This window comes from Ascidiella aspersa, chromosome 4, assembly GCF_963924565.1.
Source record: "Ascidiella aspersa chromosome 4, kaAscAspe10.2, whole genome shotgun sequence".
Taxonomy (NCBI): Eukaryota; Metazoa; Chordata; class Ascidiacea; order Phlebobranchia; family Ascidiidae; genus Ascidiella; species Ascidiella aspersa.
In genome coordinates, this window is record NC_139450.1 from 19903570 (window position 1) to 19930977 (window position 27408).

Below are 27408 nucleotides of genomic sequence, written 5' to 3' on the forward strand. Positions count from 1 at the left end.
GCTAAAACCGTTTCGAGAAGCAACTGACTGAGTTTTAGCGCAATACTCCATTCAGAGAGAAAATGACTAAAAAGTAGTAAAACTACATTAATATAACAAACGTAATAATGACTACATCGTTTATGACGTAACAGTCCATGATAATTGAAGGTGTGACACGCCTGTGATCGACTGTTGTGGTAGGCTACTGATCATAAATGCTACAAAACAAATTATTATTTGGGGGCCCATGGCCTCCCTGGCTACGCCTATGACATCGACACGGTCGCTATTTTTTATCAATCTCTTTGAAAGTTGCGAGTTATTTTTTTTGTCCAGTCGTCTGATGCAAAACTTTTAAACTTGCAACAGGTCTGCCCTTATTTATGACTTCAACTTTAGAGCTTTACATTACAAGAAGTCAACGTACACGCACTATGCGGGAATCCAAGCGGGACGAAGAAAGGTTTCATATAGCTTGGACGTCACAATTGAGGCATGCCTTAAATCAGGGATGTCCAACATATTATTATAGTGGGCCGCATTGACACTTGAAATAATTTAATGAGCCGCAGAACCTATTAAGTTTCAAAATTAAGTATTGTCCTTTAGAGTTATAACGGGCCTTTATAGTTATATATATATATTTTTATCCATACTATACTATTAGTGCGCCCCTAAAGGCTGGCTGGTACATTGGAATTAGGCTAATATTGAACGTTTAAAATACTACTTGGTAGTGAAAATGACTAGCGGGCCGCACAAAAATTTCAGACGGGCCGCAATGTGGCCCGCGGGCCGCAGGTTGGACATCCCTGCCTTAAATCATAGCTAAATCGTTCATCAAGTTTTCCGAGAGAATTCGCAAAAGAAAAAGGCACGCATAATGTAGTACATAGAACTTTTGTGAAGAAGAGGGGGCACGGCTTGGTGCTGCCTCACTTTGCGTATTTCAACGATTTTGACCGCGTGAACGCTTGATATGAATAAAGCAACAGAAATAGAAGAAAAAATTAAGCTCGCTTTAGGTATAGAAACATAAAATTTGCGGTAGAGATATAACTGATATAACTTTTGCTTGATATATCTTTTGCTTTGCTAGATGTTGCCAGGTGAGGCACTGCCGCACCTGCCTCCCCTGACTGCACGTCCCTGTTCAGGTCCCAATACCTCAATTTGTGACGTGACAATCCTATATACCATGGACGAGAAACTATCTTTAATTATGCCCACCCGAGTTATGACTTTTTTCCCCAGCGTTACAATAATTATTAAATTAACGCACATTATTCGGGTTAGGATTCGGGTTAGCGTTTGGGTTCAGGTGGGTCAAGTGTTAGTAATCCTATCTTACATTTTTTGTTATCTTTTGTGAATTTCAACGAATATTTTTTCTACGCCGGGAATTTACCTGAAGGTCCAAATTAGTGCATTGCCCCGACCTCAAGGTCTAAAATTCAGACTTTTCTGCCTTTGGGAGCAAAAATCGCAAAATTTTACCTATTCAAAGATAAATATGACATTTCTTAAACCTTAATACTTAAAGATTTTTTTCTTTGGCCAAGTAGGCTAGACTGAAGCGCCGTGTAGAAATTTCTTTCAGTTTCGTCTTGAATTGAGCTTGTTACAGGGTTTAAAAATTATCGCGATCGATTATGAATATTAATGTCGATCATCATCGATTTGAACCCTTAGGCCCCATACCAGTGGTAGGCCTATCGAGTGTGACATCGTTGAAAAGGTGTGATTAAGGCCAAGGAATCTTGTTCCTTTTGTTTTGCTTCGGGAAAAAAATGCAGTAGACTGTGGCATGGCTCAGCCAAATTCGCCGACAAATCGGGTGGATCTTGAGTGCAAATTTATGTTCCCCCAAATATTTTCCGAGTATACAATCGGAGGTTGCTAAGGCAAATTAGAAAAGAACATAGAAACCGAAAATTGTAACATCTTTGTTTTCGGGTGTATTGTTTATCAACAACATGGCTTTAATGTCGCTACAGCGAAGAGCAAGTTAGCTGGAGCAAAACTTGTGTTTTAAAGTTATACGGACCCTTGCTTAGTACTTAACCTTTTTGCTAAATTGCAATTCAAATTGATAAAATCATCTCATCGTTACTAAGATTTCTGGTGCAACTGGTTGAACTTGTGGAAGCTATCATAACTACGAGTATGGGTTCTTTGTCAAGAAGGTATTTTACTAAAAACAACAACACACATATATTTAAACGGACGCTGGTCTAAAATCCTACCACCAGTAATCTCCAGCAAAGCGTAACAAATACTTAAAAAACCGTTTTAGCGCTTCTGTATTGTCATTCAAACAATGCGTTGAGACTGAGTAATTTCGTAGTTAACTAATAAGTCAAAAGTTGTCAAAGTTGAAATTACAAGGAAGGCATCAATATGTAGGAATAAATAGTACTGTCTATTTCAGGCTCAGTTGATGTAGATTATACCAGAATATACCCCAACCACAGAATTGTTAAGAATGCGGTTAAATGCATTAAGAATAAACAAAGTTGGCAAAACCTTGATTGTTTATAGTTTCAGGGTATGCATGGTGCATTTAAGGCGAAAGAAATTCCTCAAAATAAAACCAAACAAAAAAACCTGTAGTTCAAAACTTCAAATACCCAGGACATGTGGAAACGTCCTCGTGCCCAGTTTGTAAAAGGTTAATAATTACTGATGAAGACGTTACTGATATAATTACTGTATAGGACGTTGAAACGTCAATTGAATATATAATACTGATGGATGAGCAACACTCGGTTATATATTATGCCTGGCAGCAATAGCTTATTTCATCAATAATTAAATTGGCCTGCCCAATTTTTGTGAGCCTAATCAGTTTATATATCTTCAGGTGTGAACTGACATTTTCCCACACTCTAAGTTTCGCACATTATTTTAGTGAAGATAAACTGTGCAACTGGTGGCATATCTTTATTTTAGTTAGCATAAATTTGGGTGGGTCAAGTAAAAGTGCTAGGATTATAGACCAGGGCACAAATTTGTTACTGGTCAGCTTCTAAGTGTATATATACAATTTCCCAATAAGTTAGGTCTAGAAACTATTGAATTAAAGTAATTCTTCATAAACTTTACTTTTGTGATTAAGAGAATATTTTTTCAGAATTCAGATTGAGTGTAAAGCTTGTCTTAAAATTATGGCAGATCTTAACGAGATTTTGCTAGTGCATGCCCCCCCCCCCCCAAATTTTTTACTGTATTTGAATTTGCTAAAAATACTTGCGGGGTAACTTGCCATACTTTCCACAGTGGGTGCGAAGTGTGTAATATAACATGAAAAATTATTTTTTATTATTTTCTGGCTATTAGACCAGTTTATGGTAAGTTAAAGTTTCCCATTTGAGGTTGTCTTTCCAAACAGAAAAGTGGGAAATTGCTGTGAAATGTATTCAACAACTAAAAGTTCCTCAAACATGCACAATTTACAGCAATTTATTACTTTCCGCCACCAAGGACATTTTATAAAAAAACTTTTTAATAGCCTTAGAATTTGTTGCAGAAACTTTAGTAAGGCCCAATGTCTTAAAAGGATGTACTCAACAAGTTACTTATGAGTATGGACTTAATTATTTGGTTAAACACCAAGATCTTTGTCAAATCATCACCGTAAATAGCACTTTGTTGCTTTAAAGTTATCTTAACCATCTAGTGAATCTTTTTTGTTTCTTATATTGCTTGACTCATTGTCTGTTTTTTTTTTCTGGAATATGGGGTATATATATGCACAGGCAACTGAGCCGAACATGTTATTGGAGCAATGAGTGGATTCATGTTTTTTTTTTCAGCACAACATGTGGATGGGTCACATAGAGCAGAAGTAACAATCACTTGAATGATTTCGGTGCCTTGACACATCCTTAACACAGCAAACTTTATAGCTCACTGTTTTTACTTTTACCAGCTTAAATATCAACAAACCAGAATGCATTTCTCCACTTGTATGTGAATAGCTGTTCAAATTGTTACATAGAAATGTTATGGATTTGATTTAGTTTAGTGTAGTTAAACTTATCCTGTTTTACCTTTTGAGTTTTTTAGCAGAAGGCTAAAATCATCAGTAACTTTACCCTTTTTACATTATAGGTTTCTTTTGCAATAGTTGCAAACGTAATTAGTTGCCTAGGACTTATCCTGATACCTGAATAGGATGACAAAATGTGATATGTAGACTTCACACCTTCTTATAGATTGTTTTGATAACTTTGCCCAGATAAAATAGAAAACATTTGCATAATACTTGCAATTTCTCGAGAACATAATTTTAGGTTACACCCTGAACTAAATTTATAAAGAAACTTTGAAATTTAAGGATCCCATTTCTACACCACAAATAGAAAGTTAAAAAAAATGTTTTCTATAGGCATTTTCATTGCCAATTAAAATTCAATATGGGCGCCCAAATATTTTAGGTTTGACTTTGACACGCATCTAGAAAAAGGTTGCCAAACTGATATAGGTGAACCTTATAGACTGATAAGAATTCTGTCGAAGTAAAACCTCCTGTGGTGCAATCTACATCAGCCCGTTAACTGAGCCTTAAATAGACAGAACTGTCAACCTTTTTTTTTCTAACTTTGATACGCCATTTAACACACTGCTTCATGTGACGTAACCTTTCCTAAATCCTAAAACACACTGTGACGTTTGGGTCGCTCAAAATAATTAAAATTGTTTTTTACTACAATTCATGTTCTGAAAGCCCACATGATTACTATTTTGCAAGGATTGTTAAATATAATACCTTAAATGCCTCATGCCCAAATTAGTTTTATCTGAGCTATGTATGGACAAAAAGTTACTCAAATATGGCATGCAAGTACAATTTATCTGTATTTCTGTGTTTGTTTTAGGTGGTTTCACCCAAACATTACTGGAGCAGATGCAGAGAAATTGCTTTTGGATAGAGGTATTCCTGGGAGTTTTCTTGCTCGACCAAGCAAAAGTAACCCAGGAGACTTTACTGTTTCTGTAAGGTCAGTTTAGGATACTGCATAAATTTTCATCTATTGAAAAAGCACTTTCTAAGTGTAATAATATTGCTTGTTTGAACAACACCTAAGCAAAAATTAAAAAGTTTTTGAATTACCTTTGTAAATTACATATTAACTCATAAACACAAAGTGAAATAAAAGCAGTTCTCAAACTTTTTTCTTTTAATTTTGTAATTATTTCATTGAAAGCAAGTAATAATGTCCAAACAACGATCATTAAAAAGCTATGCCTGTCTGAAAAAAAAATTAGTCTGTACACTCCTTAGAATCGAACAAATAAAGTCAAGTTTTACTACAGGGCGTTACACAGGGATTAGGGATGTTCGAAGTACAAAATTGAATCCTTGGATTTGAATCTAAATTTGCTGTTTATTTTGGTTAATGTAGTTTCTTCGTTCTATTGCAGATGGTTGCACCTAATTGAAAAACAATTTACATTTATGTTTCCTTCTCATTATTACTAGTGTAGAACACTTATAATTAATATGTAAATAAATGTATGTGTGCTTTAAAAATTAGGCTCAGGTAAATGCAAAATCTGAAAAAAAGGAGGTAAACGCAAATCTGGATACCTAAACCCTAACCCCAAATAAACTCTTATAAACACTTCTTCTGAAAAATCTTGATACCAGTCTAGTCATTTTTTTATTAAAAACATTTTTTTATTAATGACAGATGAATGTACTATCAGTTAAATTGCATTGATAATCTCTTTTTATAAAAGTTCTCTGAACTCTTACTCAAAGGTCAACAAACTGTTTTCATTGAGGGGTAACTGTAAGGAATGTTGCAGGCCCGATAACTGTTAAGATTGGCAATCGTAGGCCAGATAAAAATATTTTTGTTGAACATTAAACTTGATTTATTATTAACATAAACTTGAATATTGTTAAGGCAACTACAGCCAGCATAACAATATTTTCAAACAGTTTTAGTGTTGAATTGCATCAGACAACATTTCAGCCATGTATCTTCATTAGGGAAATATATGCTAGAGGAATTTACTGTGTGCCGGACCTACGGACTAGAGTTTGGTGATTCTGCTCCCAACTAAAAACACCTTGAAATGTCATCTTGACTTTTCTTCCTTCCTCTTATTTTAAATCATTGTTTGCTATGTGAATTTAAAGTTTTTTTGTATCCTAGGTTTCAGTATTTTATTGTTTCATTTAGGCGAGGAGAGGATGTTACTCACATTAAGATTCAGAACACTGGAGATTTTTATGATTTATATGGAGGTGAGAAGTTTGCCACTTTGGCAGAACTTGTTCAGTTTTATACTGAAAAGCATGGCCAGCTTCGTGAAATTAATGGTGATGTGATTGAACTGAAATACCCCCTCAATTGCGCAGATCCAACATCAGAAAGGTATAAAACAACTTTGAATGTTTATCTGTTTCCTAAACTTTCTTTACAATAAATACATTGTATTTTGTTAATTTAAAGATGAATACTTTAATAAGTACAAAATATCTGACTTTGCACAGGCTTAATAGGCTATAGCAGCTTGATAATATTTGCAAGGTAGTTTCTGAACAACATTACTACAATACTAAGAAAGCCTGGCATCCTATTACATGTAATACAGTTTTATTTTTTACATTGAACTGTTATTTACCTAGAAAAAAATATTTTTTTGTTTTAGATGGTTTCACGGACATACATCTGGTAAAAGAGCAGAGTCTCTTTTGATGGAAAAGGCAAAAAATGGCAGCTTTTTAGTGAGACAAAGTCTAAGTAAACCTGGTGATTTTGTACTATCTGTCCGTTGTGATGATAAAATCATTCATATTATGATCAGACACAGCGTAAGTGTAAAAAATCCTACACTTTGCTATAATATATTCCTACTAGACAAAATAGCTGACAGTGTCCTGTTCAAAAAGACAATTTGGTAATTTCCAATCTTGGTCATTTTGTAATTTCCAAGTAGATCATTAGTGTTCGCTTCTGGGATGTTTTAGTGGTATTCGGTATGGCACTGAACAAGGAGTGGCGTCGTTTCTCCACAATGTTTTGCTATCCATAAATTACTTTTTGGTTGCATAAATTAATTACTCGGGATGTTTAGAGTAGAATCCCAAGGTATTTTAAAATAATAGGTATTGAACATAATCCAAATCCAGAATATTAAATACTACGGTAATTTTTTTCCATATTGAGTTAATAATTCAAAACAATCATGATAGCTGCCAATACTGTTAAATATACGAGTATGATATTCGCATTTGCATGTCGAGGATATACCAGGCCATTTTCTCCACCTAAGGCTTAAACTATATTTTTGGCTGTTTTAATTACATAAACGCAAAAAAAATGCGTTAACATTAACAACTTAACAGTATTTACAAAGTTTGCTGCAACTTGGTGTTTTTATCTTGCGGCCTGGTATTTGGTAGACTTAGATTAGTGCAATCAAAAATCATATTACTAATAACAATTAACATTCTTACAACTGCCATTTAAAGCAGTTGTTTAAATACATGATTGAAATACCAGGTTGTTGCCTAAAGTTAACTTTTGACTATTATGTAAAGGCAATGCAACACAACAACTCTTCACAAATTCAGTCTGTTATAAATAGATTGTTGTGGTTTAGTTTACAAACATGATTTGTTATAGGCAGTCAAATTGCAAGATAGTATTTTTCTTGCATGACCTTGCTTGCATTACAATCCTGATTTTGGTAATAACCTTTATAAAGTTCCTGATTTATCATTAGAAGTATCCTGTATTGTTGGTCAGTACTATTTCAGCAATTCTGATGGAATATATATTTTTTTCATTGGTATTCACAGTATATTTTCATTTTTCATTTTTCATGGTTATAAATGTTTCAGTGGCGTGACTATTTTAACTATAAGTAAGTGCGAAAAAAAGAATCTACTTTCTACGTCCAACTTGTTTACGTTTTGATGCTGTCTTTTGAACTATATCAGTCCTTCGTTGCCGTTAACGGAAAATGTATTAAAAAATATTGGACATATAATATGTTTACTATTCGCATTTGGTGGATCATCATGTTGTCAGGTTTGACTGTGGTGCATCATGGCAGAAATCATTTGAACACCCCTGATATATTGTATTGCAACAATAAAAGTTGCAACTTTTCATAATAAATTTTGGGGCCACAATTGGTTTTTGTAATATTGATTAATTATCTTAACTTTAGGATGAAGACCAATACGATATAGGAGGAGGGCAAAAATTTGAGTCCCTAACTGAACTAATAGAACACCATAGACAAAATGCAATGGTTGAGAAAACAGGAAGTGTTGTTTATCTTAAACAACCTTTTAATGCAACACGAATCAATGCGGCAATGATTGATGAAAGAGTACGAGAACTCCATCAGTCTGATTCTAGCAAAGCTGGATTTTGGGAAGAATTTGAGGTAAAATGACATATTTTAAATAAATAACTTTAAACATGTCATAATATAACTAAACAACGATAAAATGTAACCTGAACGACAATTATAAAAATCTGACCATATGTTTTTTAATTTTGTAAGCAATGTATGTGCATTTTTAATCAATTTTGACATAAATTTTGACCAAACGTGTAAATTTTGACAAAATTTTGACTTTTTTTGACAAGTTAAAAAAAATAATCGCCCTAGTCATCAGTCTATTGTAATGCGTTAACTGGTACACCCCTGTACACCCCATCAAAGTGTTACACCCTTAAAAAATTATGGTACACCCTGGGGTGTATGATACACCTGGTTGAAAAGCACTGATATAGACTATATATAGAGAGAGATTTGCTGGTTGTTTATTAAGATTCTAGTGAAGGGTAACTCAATAAAACTATAAACCGATCCTAGATACAGGATTACTATCAGTAACGCCATGGTATTACAACCAACGACATAACAAAACCAAATACGCAATAATATGTATGACGGAATACAACCAAAACTCTTCGGAATAAAACACTAACCTGTCGGGCCTCCCTCCTGAAGGCATCTTGTGTACTATATATGGGTGCCGTTATCGCTGGCCAGTACGACTCCAGAAGGGCCCAATCACAGAATGCACATAGTGTATGTGTGTTTCACTTACTGAAATTCCCCTTCAACTGATTTTGTATGTACAAACGGGATGCAGAAGGCCATGATGCTATGGTTGTTTCTTGACTTGCTTCCTTCTGAGCCTGTGTAGCTCAGTTGGTAGAGCGACGGTCTCAGTGTGACCGGAGGTCTTGAGATGAACCTTACCACAGGCTAGTTCTTTTTCTAGCCTTGCCTTGCTTGCACTACAATCCTGATCAGGCTAACTGATCTCCGAAGGCATCTTGTGCACTATGTTATATATGGGTGCTGTTAGCGTTGACCAGTACAATTCCAGAAGGGCTTGATCACAGAATCCACATTGTGTATTATGTATATTTAAGTTCCTGTCAGATCTAGGCAGTTTATTTCTTTCTTACATGTATAGGGAAAGCTCTCTTTAGGAAACATAGCTGTAACATTACATCTTTTTTTCTTTTTTTAACATTACAGCTCTTTTTTATAAAGTTAGTTTAGAAGTCTCAACAAAAGGGATACTTTTACAATCCTTTGATAGATGCTTTTAATCAAAAATTGTTTTTTACCTGTGCCCTTTTGCCTGGAAAACAAGGTCCTACTTGTTCTGCTGTAGCCCAGCTTCTACCAACAAATCTTATCCAAATAAGATTTATTTCACAAGTAATATTATTTAAAGTAAACCCATCTACACATCCTTAAATTGTGGCTGATGAGAAACTACATAAACTCTTAACTGGCTATATGTCAGGTCTGCACAACTCACAGTGCCACAAGGGCTGCATAAAGAAAAAAATTGCCAGTCTTTTTTTTAGTTTTGGGGGGCGCCAAACCCATATTAGGGTGAGTTTGTAAACAAGTTATTTCATCACAAATTATACTATGTAAAATATGTTGTAAAGCTACGTTTTATAACATCTGTTAGCCTTCAAATAATAATATAAAATGTACTGAGCTTATATAATCGGATTTGCCAACTATTACCAAGTGGCCTATTTGCTCTTTAAACATTATATTCTTAACTGCCAAGAGCAAAACATAACATACTGGCGACGACTTAGGCAAGTTAACAGTGGCCAATATACATAAACAACAGCAGTGCCTCGCTAAGCTCGGTTGTTTAAACTTGTAGCCCTGTACAATATTGCTTTAGGAACGCATAAAATTGCTTACTACATCTAATTTATATCCAAAATTTGATTTATCCGCCACAGTGTAAGAAAGGTGTGATTACGAGTAAATTTTGTATTATTTTGCCAAAAACGTAAGATCGGACAGTAAATTAAATAAAATAAGCAATTGTGTATTTTTTAGCGTACTTGGTTGGTGTGATATCACTGGTCTATGAACGCAGATTGATTGCCAATTTTGTTACAGCTAGGTTTAGTTTAAACCAGTGTTTCTCAACCTTTGTAACACCAGTGCGCACTTTAAACCTTTGAAAAGATGGCGGCGCAACTGACGAGTGAAGGGAGGGCATACTTTTTTGGATATCTTGTTTATATCTTTGATTGCTAGGATGTTTGTATAACATAGGCCCCCTAATTTTATTATCTATAAAGTACTGTATGTTTTATTCTTTGCTTCTCAACCTATGGGTCGCGACCCAAAATTGGGTTGCTGTTTGATTTGGTTGGGTCGCTGACTGCAGTAATTCACATGTTTATACTTATTGAGATTGTTTCTGAGCAAGATTTCTCAATTAAGAAAATTAAGGAAGCAATACAAATAATGTATAGTTATTAAAATTCTAAATTCTTTATGCTAATGCCTAGTTTTTGTTCGCTTACATAAAGCTATTTTTTGGTTCGCTCACAAAAAAAAACTATTGGGTCGCCAAACCTTAGTCGTCATACTTACACTTATTATTTGGGCCGCCACGAAAAAAAGGTTGAGAAACACTGTTTTATTAAATAGGCCAAAAGAGAAAGAAAAACTAAAAAATAGGCCTGTGATGTTGTGATTTTATGCTAACAGCAATTTATTGCGAGACTTGTGGTTGATGGGACCTTTGCAGTTATGGCAGTTATTCACCAATTTTTGAGTTTTTGCTTTTTGGCAAATTGTTATTCACTTTTTAGCATAAGTTTGTAAAAAAATTTGTCTGTGTTTTGTGTAGACTCTTCAACAACAGGAGTGCAAGCATTTATTCAGCAGAAAAGAAGGTGCAAAACCGGAAAACAAAGTTAAGAATCGCTACAAAAATATTTTGCCCTGTAAGTATTATGCAATTAATAATTAATAGTAAGATACATGTTTTAAATCATTAATTTAAGCTGGTAGCCTTCTACATAGTTCTACTATTATCATAGGGTTGCCAGAAAGTCATTACAAGGTCTTTGCATTGATTTACATAATAAAAATACTTTAAAGAACGTCTTTAAATAGGCTTGCCATACGTCTTTAAATAGGCTTGCCCGGTGTCCCGCCCGGTTAACCAATTTGTCCCGTATTTTTCAATTTGAGATTTACAAAAAAAAAAAATTAAAAAATGTAAAAACTCTTGAGTTAGCCATTTAGCAATTCTTTCTTAAAACTAAGTAATATTTTACTATTTATTTTTGGTTGGTAAGGCTGTCAAGCAAATTTTCTTAACATAAATTAATTATTTTTCCAGCGGGTGTTAAGAAATATTTTTCTTGGGGTGAGGTTGCTGGGGCTAGTTTCTTTTTGTGTGTGGTGAGAAAATAAATTTAAATGGATATTATCCGGCGGGTGCTGGGAGATATCTTTTTGAGGAAACTAAGCGAGCGACATCGCAACCCGGTCAACGCTAAACAATTTTTATTTTCAAGGATTTTTTTTCACGTATGACGCAGTTTGGTGCCGGTATTATTTGCTTGAATATTACGCAAGTCTAAACAATTGCTGTTATAACCTAAAGTTTAACGTTTGTTAGTAATTCTATATCGATAAATGTCGCGGGTTTTCAGCATTACAAATCAAATTAAAGTCATAACATACTGATTGCCCTAATAGAAATAAGTTTTAAGGTTTCCAACCTAAGACTTATATGTTTAAAAACTTCTTGATGTTTGTCACCGCGCAAAATTTAGGTAGAGTTCGCAAAATTTCGCTTTTCATGCGGCGGTTTTAATAGTAACCAATTTTCAGTTTTAAACGAGATTTTACTTGCGTTCGACGCAATATGGTACAGGGATTACCTATCTATTTAAAGGTTTTATATTTGTGAGTAGTTGCAAAATTGCTTATGGTTACATACTGTGTTGTATTGTATAAAAACTTTGATAGCAATTACCTGCATGGAAATAAAAGTCAAATTACGTATTTTGCCTTAATTAAAATTAATTACTTTTAGGTTTAAAAACTTCTTGAAGTATGTTACCGTGCAAAATTTAGGTAGAATTCGCAAAATTTTGCATTTAATTCGGCGGTTTTAATCGTAACCAATTTACAATTTCAAACGAGATTACGTTGGACACAGTATGGTACCAGGATTACGTATTTGCTGAATATCACGCAATGCGAACCATGGCTGCTATACAAATTAAGGTTTTACGTTAGTGAGTGGTTCCCTATTGATATATGTCACTGGTTTTCGTTACGTAAAATATGTTTGACGTGCTTAGCCGTATTTAGCCGTTTCATTTCAAATAAGCACAAATTATTTGCAATTTTGTTTCAACAAACTGTAAAAAGTTAGTTTGTGAAGACGAACAATTAGATGTTTCACAATCATGCAGATAAATGCGGTAATTTATAACACGCCATCCAATTAAATGCTGCTTCCACACAGGCTAAAGAATGTGACTCCATTTGAGCATTTAGTTAACCCATTTTAGGCACAATAAGCAAAAAAAATAGTCAAGGGACTACCAACATATATGCTGTATAACGATTAACGATTAGAGAAATTAAAATGTTTACCACTTTACACACTATTTATCACTCAAGCCAGGATATTACGCTATCCGTAACATTACTTTTTAGTAACATGGTAAATTACCTTTTTAAATCATTGGCAATAACATGTGGCTCAAGCAAATGACGCAAAGTACAACATAATACGTAATAATTTTTAGAGGCCAGCTTGATGGAATCCTACATTTTGTTTAACCTATTGTTGAGAATGATTTGGTCAGGGGAATACGAATTTGTTATGGACACAGCGCCTTTGCCAACATGTACGGCCTAATTATTGTTGCTGCTTTCACGAGGGCCGCATCCTACTTTAATTGTAGAAAGTATTTACCCGACTCATTTTCTTCACAATACAGAAAATTACTTTCGGTTACAATTTAAATTACTTGGGCCCTGAAAATACCCCCTGACAAAAGATAAAACAGCCGCAACACCGTTAAGTTAATTAGTTGTATTAAATTATTTTGTATTAGGTGTACATTATGTTTATTAACAGTTTTCAATATGCGTTCCGGATTTACGTTTCTAAAAAATGGCAAGCCTATCTTTAAATAGTCTTTATTATTTCTTACTGGCCTTGCTTACAAGAAAATCCTGGTTAGGCTGACTGATTTTGTTAAGCCTTTTTAGAGGCATGATGTGTAATATATTATGCTTGCTGTTTTGGTTGGTCAGTACGATTCCAGAAGCGCTGGATCACAGATTATACACAATATTGATATAAATGGGGGGTCGCCATGTGCTATTTGCAAAATGCATAATTGACAAAAAAACAATATAAAAAAAAATTAGCGGTACAAAAAGCAAGAACAACCGTTTGTTTAAGAATTGTGTAAATTTCTTTTGTTTCATTTAACCATTTGTGTTTATGACATCACCATTGCAGTTGAATTTAATCAATGACACAGCTCCCGTTTTGTGATACCTCAAAACTCTATGTAACGACTAACGACATTTATACAAAATTTAATTTTCCTGTAACAACATTTTTTCTCACTCGACCAATTCAGGGAAAAGCAAGATAATACAAGTTTCTTTATAAACTTACCGTTCAGGATGTAAATTTCCATTACAACGTAACAAGCGCAAAATTAATTTTCTTCATTGTTAAATCCGGATATTTTTGCCTAATTTTAAAACAATCTGTCAATAAATGTGAACATTTTTCTGAATTGCATAAGATTGTAATATGGTTTAAGTGTGATACACAAAAAATGGAGGGTCGCATAGGTTTTCCAAAACTGAAAAGGGGGTCACGAAAACAAAAAGTTAGAGAACCACTGTCTTAACCATACCAACTCATTAGTATTGAAACAAATATCAATTGATCTTTTTTACAGGAGATCTTTTAAAATTTCTATTTGTCCGGTATTTATGCAAAAGTAAAATCTAAACATAAAATAATGACATATAAAAAATATATTATTCCAGTTCAAAAATACCTTAATGAAATGCAAAAATACCTTAAATGAAAACACTAGTAATGATGAACTACCTAGTGAGGGTATGTTTTGCCCCGCTTTGTGCTAAATCCATCAACAGTTCTCAAAGATAGAAATATAGAGTGGTAAGCAAGATCATTACTAACAATCAACGAGCTATTTAACATGTATTTTTCAAAACTAATCCTAAAATGCGACATGCTGTATATATCTGTATTCAAGATCAAGCAAAAACAATAACTGTGTGCAACAGACATGGTCTGACAAAAACCTAGCTATTATATGAAAAATTATTTTGTTTAGGCTTCAGATTAAATAAACATAAATAAATCAAATATCCTGGAAATTTAGTTTCTTTGTTCTAAGTCAATTTCTATAGTTTTGTCTTGAGACCTCTCTAGGCACATCCAACTAAACTCATAGATTCTAGTAATCAGGCATTATATTGGAATTCTAGCCACTCTGTTGCCTGTTTAGGCTATTGTTTTCGGTTTATTGCCTCTTAAATTGAGATTGGCAAAAAATAAATACTTGATATTATTTGATATTATTAGAAAAACCTGTATATTCTGTTCCAAAATTTTGTTGCTTTAAAAGTCGGCGCCAGCCTGTATTTCAATATATTTACTACTTTGAAGCTTGTTTTCAACTCAATATGGAACTTTACATAGGAATATTTTAGTCACATGAATAAACCATTAATCTGTATCTAACGAAAATATTTTGTTATAAGGGCAGCACATAGATTTGAGAAAATGTATTTGCCTGTGTAAAGTTTCACACTTCAAATGGTTCAAACCATTTTTTCCCACTTTTTTGTTGGGCTTTAGTAGCATGTATATGACATAAATCCACATAACGGGCAGTTTAAAAATTTTATGGTTTTACAAGTTACAGTTCAAATAGAGTGTTAACATAACAAGAGTCACAAGTGGAATTAATGAAGTTTGTTGTGTACTGTACGGTGTACACTGTACATTAGTGATTTGTAACCTGTTGGTAATTTCTCCTATTTAGTGGGGAATTTATGACAATGATTTGCTATGTTCTATAGCTGAATGGCAGGAAAGTAGTATGCAGGCTTATATTTTTCAAATATCAATGTTTATTAGAATGCAAATTTTCAGACATTTTTGTATATTATTTTTTGTTAACTAATTTGTTGCAGGTCAGAAGGTATATAATTGAAATACATAAAGCTTGTTTTGGGGTAACTGTACAAAAAAGATTAAGAACCACTGCTGTACCTAAAGAGCCGTAGCCTACGTGAATCGTTAACTTCCCGTTGTTCAGTTCTGTATGTACATAACACCATACTAATATTAGTGCGACCATGACAACTTCACATAATAATTAAGTTTCGCATTAAATTGATTTATTTTTATGAGTTATTTTTTCAACCTGTATAATGGAGAGGTCATGATGTGTTTATATGTACATTTTTTCATTGATTTGCAAATAACCAAATATTTAACGATAAAATTGATAAAACAGACAACTGTGTGTAAGTTATAAATTATTGATTTATATGTAATGATTATATTTTTATCAAAAATGGTACACATGGTCACACTGAACTGTGAATACAGTGTGAAACTTAGTGCTAATACAGCTATTTTTAACATAGAAATCACATTCAAAAGGGAAAACAAGATTTACTTGAATGGCTATGGTGGTAGTCATTTTTCCTTTAGTTATTTTGTCTTGTATTATGACACAAATTAAGGATGCTCTTTATTTGCCTTATTTATTAAACCTACCTAACAACAACTTGGCTCTGAGATTTATTTTTTATTAATATAATGTCAGTTTATTAAATGCCACTTTCTCATGGGCTATACCAGCACCTTGGCTGTTCCCCAATGTAGTCTGCATGTTTTTCGATCCTGACAAAATGCAAAAAAAATTAAACAGAATAACATTTATATTTACTGAACATGTAGTGCCAAGCACTGCTTAGGGTTTTTTTGAAAAAGGGTTTGGAAAAATTTTCTTGCTTTTGCAATATAAAGTTTTTATTAATTTTTTTAATGTTGGTCATTAGTACCCATGAATGTGTTTTTTATTCAAAATTTTTGTGCAAAAATGTTTAAAAGTTTTGGCAGTAACACTTAAAACACAAAATTGTTTTTTTTGTTAAAGTCCATGGTTTTGTCACTTATACACATTGTTGAAATGCCATAGCATGTCAGCATTGTTACCAGTATGGCAGAATGCTGGCGACTTGGCGACTATGTCGGCCGAAGAATCAGCCAAAGAATCAGCCAAAAAACATGCTAAAGAATACACTCTTTGTTTGTTCTTTCAACAAAAATTATTTTTTTACAGTAGGTTTGTAAGTGTAGCAAAGTTATTTTTTCTGTCAAACTTCGACTTGAAGACAAACATATGTTTTGTGCATTTTACACTTATTCAGCCTGTTTGCAAATTACAGAAAGCCCATATACAAAAAATTACCTTCCCATACCATATACAACAAATAAATAATTTGTTCAATGGGAAATATCTTGTATTTGAATAGATAGACAATGTTACATTTAGGTGGTAATTTATTTAGGGCATGTAACAATAATTTTACTGAAATGAATTTATGTTTGTATTAATTCCAAGATACGTTAACACTTGAGGTCCTAATAATACAAGTTTTTTTTTAACAAGGCCTCCTTTGCTCGTAGGAAGCAACTCTGCTATTGGACTATTTAGCTATATATTTGAGTTTCAAATGAATTATATCTATTTCTTTGTTATAAACAACCAATTTTTTTATGGACAATTTATCATTTCTGAATACTTTATGGTCAACTGTAAGTCAACTTTACTACTATTTTTTATTCTATAGTTGACCACACTAGGGTCATTTTGAAAGATACATCTGTGCCTGGTTCAGACTACATAAATGCCAATTACATAAAGGTTCGTTTTTTTGTCATTTTATAGTGTTTAATAAGTACATTTAAAAATTTAAAATTGCTTATTTTTTAGCCTGATGTTGAGGATTTGGGTGGAATGTGGAAAAGCAAGTTGTATATTTCAACACAGGGTTGTCTTAACAACACAATAAATGATTTTTGGAAAATGTTGTATCAAGAAGATGCGAGGATAATAGTTATGACTACCAGAGAAGTTGAAAGAGGCAGGGTTGGTTTTAATATGTTTTTATATATAAATTTGTATAAATATACTGTTGTAATCAAATTCAAACAATTATTAAAGGTAACATATTTATTGAGTTGTTGACATAAAATCATCAAATTTTGTATCAGATTATTACTAATATCACCTTTGTAATGGTAGTATTGCATGAATATTTATAGTTTATCGAGTATAGGGGAAAATTTACTCCCGACCAATATTGCTGGACACCCCCAGCTAATGTAGTGTTAGTAACAATTCAGTGCATCATTTATCATTTCCAAAAATTCCCAGTAAATTATTTTAGGAATTTTATTTTTTTCATCTACCAGTATATACTACTTTCAGGCGGTTAAGAAGTTTAAAAACCTAATAACCCCGCTAAAACACATATTGTATTTACTCTGACACAGCCTTTTTTAACCACTGGGGGTAAATTTCCTCATTTTAGGAGTAAATTAGCTATCAATCAAAATATCCATTTCATGCTGACGAGATATAAAGATTGTAGGTATTGTTTTTGCTCTTATTCTTTTTTGGTTGTTATGGTTTGCTTGGTATGTTTCAGACCGGTTTCTGTCGGAAGCTGTTTAGAAAAAGTGTTCATCGTAGAACTTTCAAAATTTCAGATATGACGTAGAGTGGTATGTAGGTGTGCATAAGAGGTTTCTAAGTCTTGCACCCCTAGGGGTCTTTGATTGGGGGACAAAAAACCACTAATGTGATGTCATCATTTTAGTTTGCTGTAGCTATCTAGGGAGAAGCGAAGCGGAGAAGCGACTTGGCACTATGCTGCATGTTGTATTGTTACTGGGCAAATAAGCCGCGGATGCCACATCCATGCACACCATTTGTCCATCCATAGTCACTGGGGTTTAGACGTAATAGTAGGTTTGTCATTATTACCTGTCAAATAGAGTTGTTTTTCCATTACCAGCGATTGCAGAAACCGTATCACACCCAGTGAAAGCATGACAGAAGAGTAGGTAAGCAGGCAAAGTCATCTACCGTTTAGTGGTACTCCACTCAGAGTTCAGGTTGTTTTGCGAGTCGTTTGAAGGTTTCTTCAAACCTTTTTTACACTACTGGGTCTGAGTGTCTGGCTCCCATTTTCCCATTAGCCACCTTCTCCATGAAGGGCTTCGTGTCACCAATGTCATCCTCACTGAAAGCAAGTTTCATGATGTGTTGATAGATGGCTGCATTAATGAGGAGGTGAGAACGGATTGCCTTGTTAAACCATCGTCCGTCCATGGTGTGGCTGGCTGCCGTGCTTCAAGAATAGATCAACTGGATCACATCTAGTAACCCAGAAACTTCCATGATGTTACTAATTGATTCAAGATAAGATTTCAGCTGGTGAAAACCCATCAACCGTGGAATGAATGGCAGATTTTATTATATTTACAGCCTTCAGCCAAATCGAAAGATCAAAGGTAACTATAGCGACCCTAGCGCCCGGTAAGTACTCTTTCAGAGTGGTCAGGAGGGTGTTGAGTTTATTATGGTCTTCTAAATGAACTGGGAGAAACTCCATTTGTGTGCGCTGTTTTGCATCATTAGCATGGATTCTCCTCATCCAGCCATTCCAATTGGACTGTGGAGACTCAGGACCATTGGCTTTAATAACCCACCCCGCTGCCCAGAGTGTGTCACCTGGAGTGAGGAGTGGCTGATCATGAGCCAGGGAGGATGAAAGCTTAGCGATGGGAAAACATGTGATCGCGTTCAATCTTATCTATTTCCTGATCATAAACGGAATACTATTTACTTTAGTTCCTCTCAGGAGCTTAGCTTTGTCATGTGCCTTCAACTTCACCCTGGGGAAAGTTGTTGTTGTCTGTGGATCTTGCAAAGGTGGTGCCAAGGAGGTGACTTGGATCAAACCCATTAAGTGAAAGGGAGTGTTTTCATGAATAGAAACAATGTTCAAATCTATATTGTCTCCAATTAACTGAGAGACTGCATTGTTTGTTTCCTCAACCTCCATAAAGACCACCGGATTACTTGAAACTAACTTTCACTTGCTGGCACTTCAGCTGTCATCACTGATTAATCCTCAAGCACACCATCAGTTGCAACCTCATCATTGCTCTCTTCATCAGTTTCCTCCACGAGGTATTAAGAGTGCCAGAAGTATATGGGAAATAATCTCCACTCCTACTATTAAGGGAGCAGTATTTGTAGTTTTGTATCTCCGTTTAAGACTTGTACTGTGCCCCAGGCGGTGAAACTGGTTGATTATCCATTTTGACCCAAATTTATGATCAAGTTGTATGGCAAGCTTCTTTGGTTTGCAAAACTCCAGACCAAACAGGCCTTACTAAAATTCTGTCCCCAAACGGCAGCTCTTTCTGCTGTTTTGACGATTCTCAAAATCATCATGAGGCTTGCAGGAACAAGTGTCAGCTGAGTAATTATGTCAGTCTACTGTGTGTGTGTTGGGGTAAGACCTTGGATTTAGATCAATCAAGGCAATATCATGCCATAAGAACTTCATTGCCGTCTTTATGATTTGAGTCTTCTCATCTCCATGGTCAAGATTAGCATGATGCTGTCGCATAATCTTGTCGGTGTTATCTTTTTGGGGCAGAATACATCTGCCCTTCTTTCCTGTGTTATGAAATACAAGGTATCTTCATATTTCTTTTGAAATTTTATCTTTAGCCAATGCTTGGAATTAGAAATGCTCTTACCTAGTGACTGATCAAACTCCTGCAGCCCTTGATGGACTTGGCCCATGCCTATTACCCTAAGCTCTATTTCAAAGTCGAATCATTCGCAGAATTCAATAAAAACTGCCTCTCACTCCTCCTTCTCTTAAACTTTGGTGTCCCTCTTTCTGTCTTTGATGTTAAGCTGACTTCTTGGTGGTTGCAACAAAGTTGTTGTACAGATCATTTTTTACACTTCTGGTGGTACCTCAGTTTCCCTTCCTTTTGATCCTCCTTCATACATTCCAGTAGCATTTCCGACAGTTTCTGCTTGTTTCAATAAAGTTGAGTATCCCTTTGGAGTTGCTTGTATGAACCTTTCAGCTGGTGTATCCAAGCGTGCACAGATAAAGCAATTGAGCACTGGTGTGAAGTAATGTCTTCATCCATCTTGCTAGACTATTTATTATACATTTATTATTTATGTTTTTTCACATAGACAATTCTGTTGTCAAATATAAATGTTAACAATCAAATGAGAATCATGAAAAACTACGAAAATTTAGATTTGTTTTTAATTCTCAAAATTTAACAGCTTTTTTTCTGGGCTTCCCACAAGAATTGAACTTCAACATTTTAACACATGTTATTACACATCTTTACAAATTTATTGGTAACAATTTAGTTAACAGATTGGTGAAATAGCTCCATCTAACAAAGAAAATTGTGGTACACTTAAATACATTTAAAAACTAGTGAGATTTTTGGTTGCACATCGTAGCAGCATTGGGTGTTGTTGTAAAGTTGTGTTTGTTTTAGCAAGCTGTATTTTATATACATATTATAGTTATCTTTCCAGATTTGCACCACCTAAACACATCAGTTGCCAAAGTGTTGCTTGCTAGCTAATGTAATTTATATGTTTTTGCCATTGTAAATTCAACACATTTTTACCTTGTCATGATAAGAGGTACAACAATTTCTGTCAATTTGTTCGCACAAGTTACAAGATTTTTGGTAAATGCAACTAACCAATTCACAGGAATAGGTGCACTTCTTATTATGACAAAAATCTTATTAATTTACAATGAGAGCAAATAGTGAAATCATATGAAATCACAAATTCACACCATGTGTACAGAGTTAGGTTTGTCTCCAGCAAAACAAGTTACAATTCCTGTTAACTTCACAAGGCCAGCAAAATAGCATTTTAAGTTATAGAGGGGAAGCGATTTGATTTGGGTCATGGGAAGCTAGAAATGTATACATTTTTAACGAATTGTTGGGGTTTAAAATAACACAATTTTACCACACCCCCGAATTATTGGTTTAGATATACTTTACTAACCACAATACAGGTTGCGTGGGACTGCTAGTGGTTAGTAAATATAAACAAAAAAGTGCCCAGAATAATAAAGTATGAATACTAGCTGTATATCTTTTTTTCAATTTCTATTTTTCAGTGAATTAACTAAATGTACTCTTAGGAAGTTGCCTAATTTGTTTTTTAAATTTTAACTTCATAGTCCTGGTTGCGTTGATGAAAGACACACACAAACATATGTGTTTAATAACATCTGTGATCTAGCCCCTCGGAAGTTGCTTTATGACCAACGATTACGGCTTCCGTATCAATAGTACACCGAAAAGCCATTGCAGACTCGCCGAATCTGTCGATCTATGATGCAAGCAGAGCAAGCCAGAAAAACAACTGGCCTGCAGTTAGGTTCGAACTCATGACCTCCGGTCAAGCCGGGACCGTCGCTCTACCAACTGAGCTATGCAGGCTCAGAGAGGAGCGAGTCGAGAAACAACCATGCGCCAATACTTGCACATTTTGTTAGTACAAGCAACTTCACACTGGGGGATCATCAGTCCGTATCAATCAATGAAAGACACACACAAACATATGTGTTTAATAACATCTGTGATCTAGCCCCTCGGAAGTTGCTTTATGACCAACGATTACAGCTTCCGTATCAATAGTACACCGAAAAGCCATCGCAGACTCGCCGAATCTGTCAATCTATGATGCAAGCAGAGCAAGCCAGAAAAACAACTGGCCTGCAGTGAGGTTCGAACTCACGACCTCCGGTCAAGCCGGGACCGTCGCTCTACCAACTGAGCTATGAAGGCTCAGAGAGGAGCGAGTCGAGAAACAACCATGCGCCAATACTGCACATTTTGTTAGTACAAGCAACTTCACACTGGGGGATCATCAGTCCGTATCAATCAATGAAAGACACACACAAACATATGTGTTTAATAACATCTGTGATCTAGCCCCTCGGAAGTTGCTTTATGACCAACGATTACGGCTTCCGTATCAATAGTACACCGAAAAGCCATCTCAGACTCGCCGAATCTGTCGATCTATGATGCAAGCAGAGCAAGCCAGAAAAACAACTGGCCTGCAGTGAGGTTCGAACTCACGACCTCCGGTCAAGCCGGGACCGTCGCTCTACCAACTGAGCTATGCAGGCTCAGAGAGGAGCGAGTCGAGAAACAACCATGCGCCAATACTTGCACATTTTGTTAGTACAAGCAACTTCACACTGAGGGATCATCAGTCGGTATCAATCAATGAAAGACACACACAAATATATGTGTTTAATAACATCTGTGATCTAGCCCCTCGGAAGTTGCTTTATGACCAACGATTACGGCTTCCGTATCAATAGTACACCGAAAAGCCATCGCAGACTCGCCGAATCTGTCAATCTATAATGCAAGCAGAGCAAGCCAGAAAAACAACTGGCCTGCAGTGAGGTTCGAACTCACGACCTCCGGTCAAGCCGGGACCGTCGCTCTACCAACTGAGCTATGAAGGCTCAGAGAGGAGCGAGTCGAGAAACAACCATGCGCCAATACTGCACATTTTGTTAGTACAAGCAACTTCACACTGGGGGATCATCAGTCCGTATCAATCAATGAAAGACACACAAAAACATATGTGTTTAATAACATCTGTCATCTAGCCCCTCGGAAGTTGCTTTATGACCAACGATTACGGCTTCCGTATCAATAGTACACCGAAAAGCCATCGCAGACTCGCCGAATCTGTCGATCTATGATGCAAGCAGAGCTAGCCAGAAAAACAACTGGCCTGCAGTGGGGTTCGAACTCATGACCTCCGGTCAAGCCGGGACCGTCGCTCTACCAACTGAGCTATGCAGGCTCATAGAGGAGCGAGTCGAGAAACAACCATGCGCCAATACTTGCACATTTTGTTAGTACAAGCAACTTCACACTGGGGGATCATCAGTCCGTATCAATCAATGAAAGACACACACAAACATATGTGTTTAATAACATCTGTGATCTAGCCCCTCGGAAGTTGCTTTATGACCAATGATTACGGCTTCCGTATCAATAGTACACCGAAAAGCCATCGCAGACTCGCCGAATCTGTCGATCTATGATGCAAGCGTCCTGGTTGTGTTGTTTCATGCATATTGCAAGAAGCTAGATGATATAAAACATGTTGAAATAATTTTATTGTTATTATTTAAAATAGGTTCCTCTGTCATATATTTCTTTAACCACCGTTATGCCAGAGGAACCTATTTTAAATATGATATGCCTGGTAGCAACAGCATATTTACTGTTATTAATTGTTTGACATAATTTTATAATTTTATATTTGTTTAGAACAAATGTGTGAGGTATTGGCCACCAGAAAATGAAACCAAAAAATGTGAAAAGTACATTGTAAAAAACATAAGAGAAACAGACTACCGTGACTACACATTAAGGGAATTCAAACTTTCCAAAACAGATTCTGTAAGTATATACTCAAATTTAAATTATTATTCAATTTTTTTTAACACATTTAAAACCCAGGTTGAAAATGGAAGAATTATTTATCACTATCACTTCAAGGTATGGCCTGACCATGGTGTGCCAAGTGACCCTGGTGGTGTGCTAAATTTTTTGCATGATATTAACGAAAGATATGTAAGTGGACATATTGCCATTGCTGTGAAATTCTTAAATAGCATTTGTGTAATGAATAATGTACTAATTACAGCGTACAATTGATTGTGGTCCTGTGGTTGTCCATTGCAGTGCTGGCATTGGAAGATCCGGTACCTTTATTGTTGTTGACATCATTCTTGATATTATTAGGCAACAAGGTAAGTTACTGTTAAAGTACCAGTTTACTGGATTTGGTTTGAAGATAATTATATTTGAGTAGGGTCAGGTCCGTTTTATTGCCAGCACAAATATTATTTGTTTGTTATTGACTGCTCTTTTAATGAAATATAAACAACCTGGTTAAGTTTACCTTTTTTCACCAATAATTATCATACATCCCCAAACAACACCAGCTGACCGTTGTATTTTTTATACTTGATGTAATTTTATACTTTCATCAGAGTTGTATTTTTTATTATCTCATCAGAGCTACATGGTAATGAAACTGGCAAATACCCTACCCGTCCTCTATCACAGTAATGCCAAACTGTGGCAGGTCCAACAACTTTGCCACTTGTCAGAAAGACGGTAAACCAGTCCTTGTCAACCTTTTTCGGAATGGTACACCCTTTTAACGATTACTCAAAACCTACACCCCAGTCCACACAATACACCGAATCTGTAGTAAACCTGTCGGAATAAGGATAAACAGGGCTGCAAGTATAAAAAATACGTAGCATATCTTTATAAAAATACAAAATTTAATCAGTTAATGCGAGCGTTGCTGTTAAATTTTTTCAGTCAGTTGTGCGAACCGAGGCAGTAGCCTTCAAGTGCTCCTATGATAAGCGTATAAACCTCCTTGAAATAATTTTTTTTGGTTTTAATTCGAACAAAAGCGGAAAATCCTAGCTCGCAAGGATGGAAATCGCTTTATCACTGCAATTTCGGTATTTAGGAATGTTGAGAAGCGATACCCAAAATTCCACCTGATCTGTTAGAAATTAATGCAGTTCTGTAGCCAGAAATTCACACCATGGCAAAAAAAAAGCAAAAAAGATCTGCGACAATTAGGGCATCCAAGGGCAGAAAAGTCTGACATTTAGACATTAAGGTTGTGGCAATGCACTAATTGGATCTTTGGGTAAACTCCTGGCATAGATAAATTGAAAATATTTGCTGAAAGTTCACAAAAGATAAAAAATAATGTGAGGGAGAATTAATAATACTTAACCTACCTGAACCCAAACGCTAACCCGAATCCTAACCCAACTAATGTGTGTTCATCTATAAATTATTTGAACTTTGGGGAAAAAGCCCAAATAATTTTCTCGTTCATGGTATGTAGGATTGTTACATCACACATTAATGTATTAGGACCTAAAGCGTTTAGGTAATTATTAGGGCCATTTTTATTTTAGCCTAAAAAAATTTTTTTGACTTTATTTTTATCAAATTTTAACTTTATTTTAACCTAACGGAATAGCGTATTTGTAGAGGCTACAGTTCTTCCTTGAATTGAAGCCAGTTACCCAAACATCATATTTTGTCGAAAAGTCCAGGTGTCTTATGGATTTAAAAAGTGCGTTGTGTTTTCTTCGATAGATTTAGCTTGCTTAGGCATTTTGTATTATAGAATGTCAGTAGGCTATTCCTAAGATCCAAACTGTTGATCTTCGAAAAGACAACGTTTATGAAGAGGAAGTGTTTTATAAGAATTATTTAAATGCGTAACTATGAATAAAAAAAATGCACAATTTGCCATAGAAGTTTTATGGATTTAAAAAGTGCGTTGTGTTTTCTGGCGATAGATTTAGCTTGTTTAGGCATTTTGTATTATAAAATGTCAGTAGGCTATTCCTAAGACCCAAACTGTTGATCTTCGAAAAGACAACGTTTATGAAGAGGAAGTGTTTTATAAGAATTATTTAAATGCGTAACTATGAATAAAAAAAATGCACAATTTGCCATAGAAGTTACTGCTGATCCAAGTGGGCATCGACTAGGGATGCTCAAAGTAGAATATCGAATCCTTGGATTCGAATCCAGATGGGATTCTGTTGTTTATTTCGGGTAATTGGAACCGATATAATTTAATGATTTGCCGCCGATTGTTGCGCCTAATTGTACAAACGCGTGTGGTAAGTTGGTCTGTCGCTGCGGCGACCAATTTATAGTGCTTGCTTTAATGTAACCTGGTAGTGCAGTGTCAGCGTTTTTTCGGGCGACCAATTACTTCGCGTCTGGCGATAACGTTCGTCTAATAATTAAGTGTCAACCAAGCGTTATTGGGCGAGCGACTAACGTGTAATGTCAGGAGCGGAGTTCGCAATTTCCCTGAATGCGTTAAGTTGCAAAAGTAACATGTGCTGGCCATCAAGAAAATACGCTATAGGGTTACTTAAGGTCAACTTTAGGCCAATATTCAGCGAGGTTATGCAGTTTTGCTCAGCGTAAATGGTCAAGTATTTGTTATGTCAATAGTAACTTTGTATTCTTTGCAGTACATTATTTGACTGCATAGCAGATCAATTAGTCAAAAAAGAAGCACTAAGACCCAACAATGCTTTTAAAAACTGTACCGAATTGCTAAAGAGTTCTGTGTGCAGTTTTGCATTGTACTCACTATTGGCAAAAATATAAGTTTTGGCAACAACCTGAACAGTGGACATGTATTACAGTTTACACAACTGCTTTAAATGACAGTTGTTAAAAATGTAAAACATTTTTTATTATAATGTACACATGTTAGCAAATTGTTTGGGCGATTTATTGCTGTGATTGTGGGCCCTGTAGGGTAGAAAAAGATTAATCCATTCCCCAAACAAAATCGAGGTTAAATAATTTAATAAAAATATACTAGGATTCGCTATTCTGGATTCGTTATTCTAGATTTGAAACCTATTATTCTAGAATACCTTGGTATTCTACTTTGAACATGCCTAGCATTGACATATTTCCTGCTTTTATGGGTTAATATGGTTTAATTGTGTCGCAGTTCCCGATTTAAAATGCTTCCACGATGATTTTTACAAAAACTACTCTCAAGAAACACAAAAACTTTGTCAAAAGCCATAATTTGACAAATTTTGACTTTATTGAAAATTTTGACTTTATTGTAAATTTTAACTTTATTTTGACCTATAAACTTCTTAGAAACAGTCCCCTAGGTGCTGAAAACAACTTTACTCTTTGATTCGTGGACAGACGAGGTCCTTAAAAAAATTTAACTTTATTGACTTTTGCGGGCCCTAGTAGGCTAATTGTTAAATCAACGCAAAATATTTGATTTAGGGTGCTGGTTTGGGTTCTGGTGGGTCAAGTAGTATTAAACTTAATCTTCTTGC

At 35.1% G+C, this 27408-nt stretch overlaps 1 protein-coding gene and 1 non-coding gene across 2 annotated transcripts in view; one reads left to right on the plus strand and one right to left on the minus strand.

Moving 5' to 3' along the window:
• The first annotated feature begins 2012 nt into the window (after positions 1 to 2012).
• The window catches only part of LOC146148595 (tyrosine-protein phosphatase non-receptor type 11-like), a 48151-nt gene continuing 22755 nt past the window's right edge, over positions 2013 to 27408 (plus strand). Inside the window, exons 1-11 of the mRNA XM_083388604.1 lie at positions 2013 to 2168; positions 4863 to 4985; positions 6177 to 6371; positions 6649 to 6811; positions 8176 to 8397; positions 11153 to 11249; positions 17197 to 17270; positions 17340 to 17495; positions 23795 to 23926; positions 23987 to 24100; positions 24174 to 24279. Of these exons, the coding sequence (XP_083244730.1) occupies positions 2149 to 2168; positions 4863 to 4985; positions 6177 to 6371; positions 6649 to 6811; positions 8176 to 8397; positions 11153 to 11249; positions 17197 to 17270; positions 17340 to 17495; positions 23795 to 23926; positions 23987 to 24100; positions 24174 to 24279 (1402 nt within the window). The 5' untranslated portion in view covers positions 2013 to 2148. The remainder of the gene's footprint in view (positions 2169 to 4862; positions 4986 to 6176; positions 6372 to 6648; positions 6812 to 8175; positions 8398 to 11152; positions 11250 to 17196; positions 17271 to 17339; positions 17496 to 23794; positions 23927 to 23986; positions 24101 to 24173; positions 24280 to 27408) is intronic.
• On the minus strand, positions 22552 to 22626 carry Trnaa-ggc (transfer RNA alanine (anticodon GGC)). Its single transcript has one exon. It is a non-coding gene; the product is annotated as a tRNA-Ala (tRNA).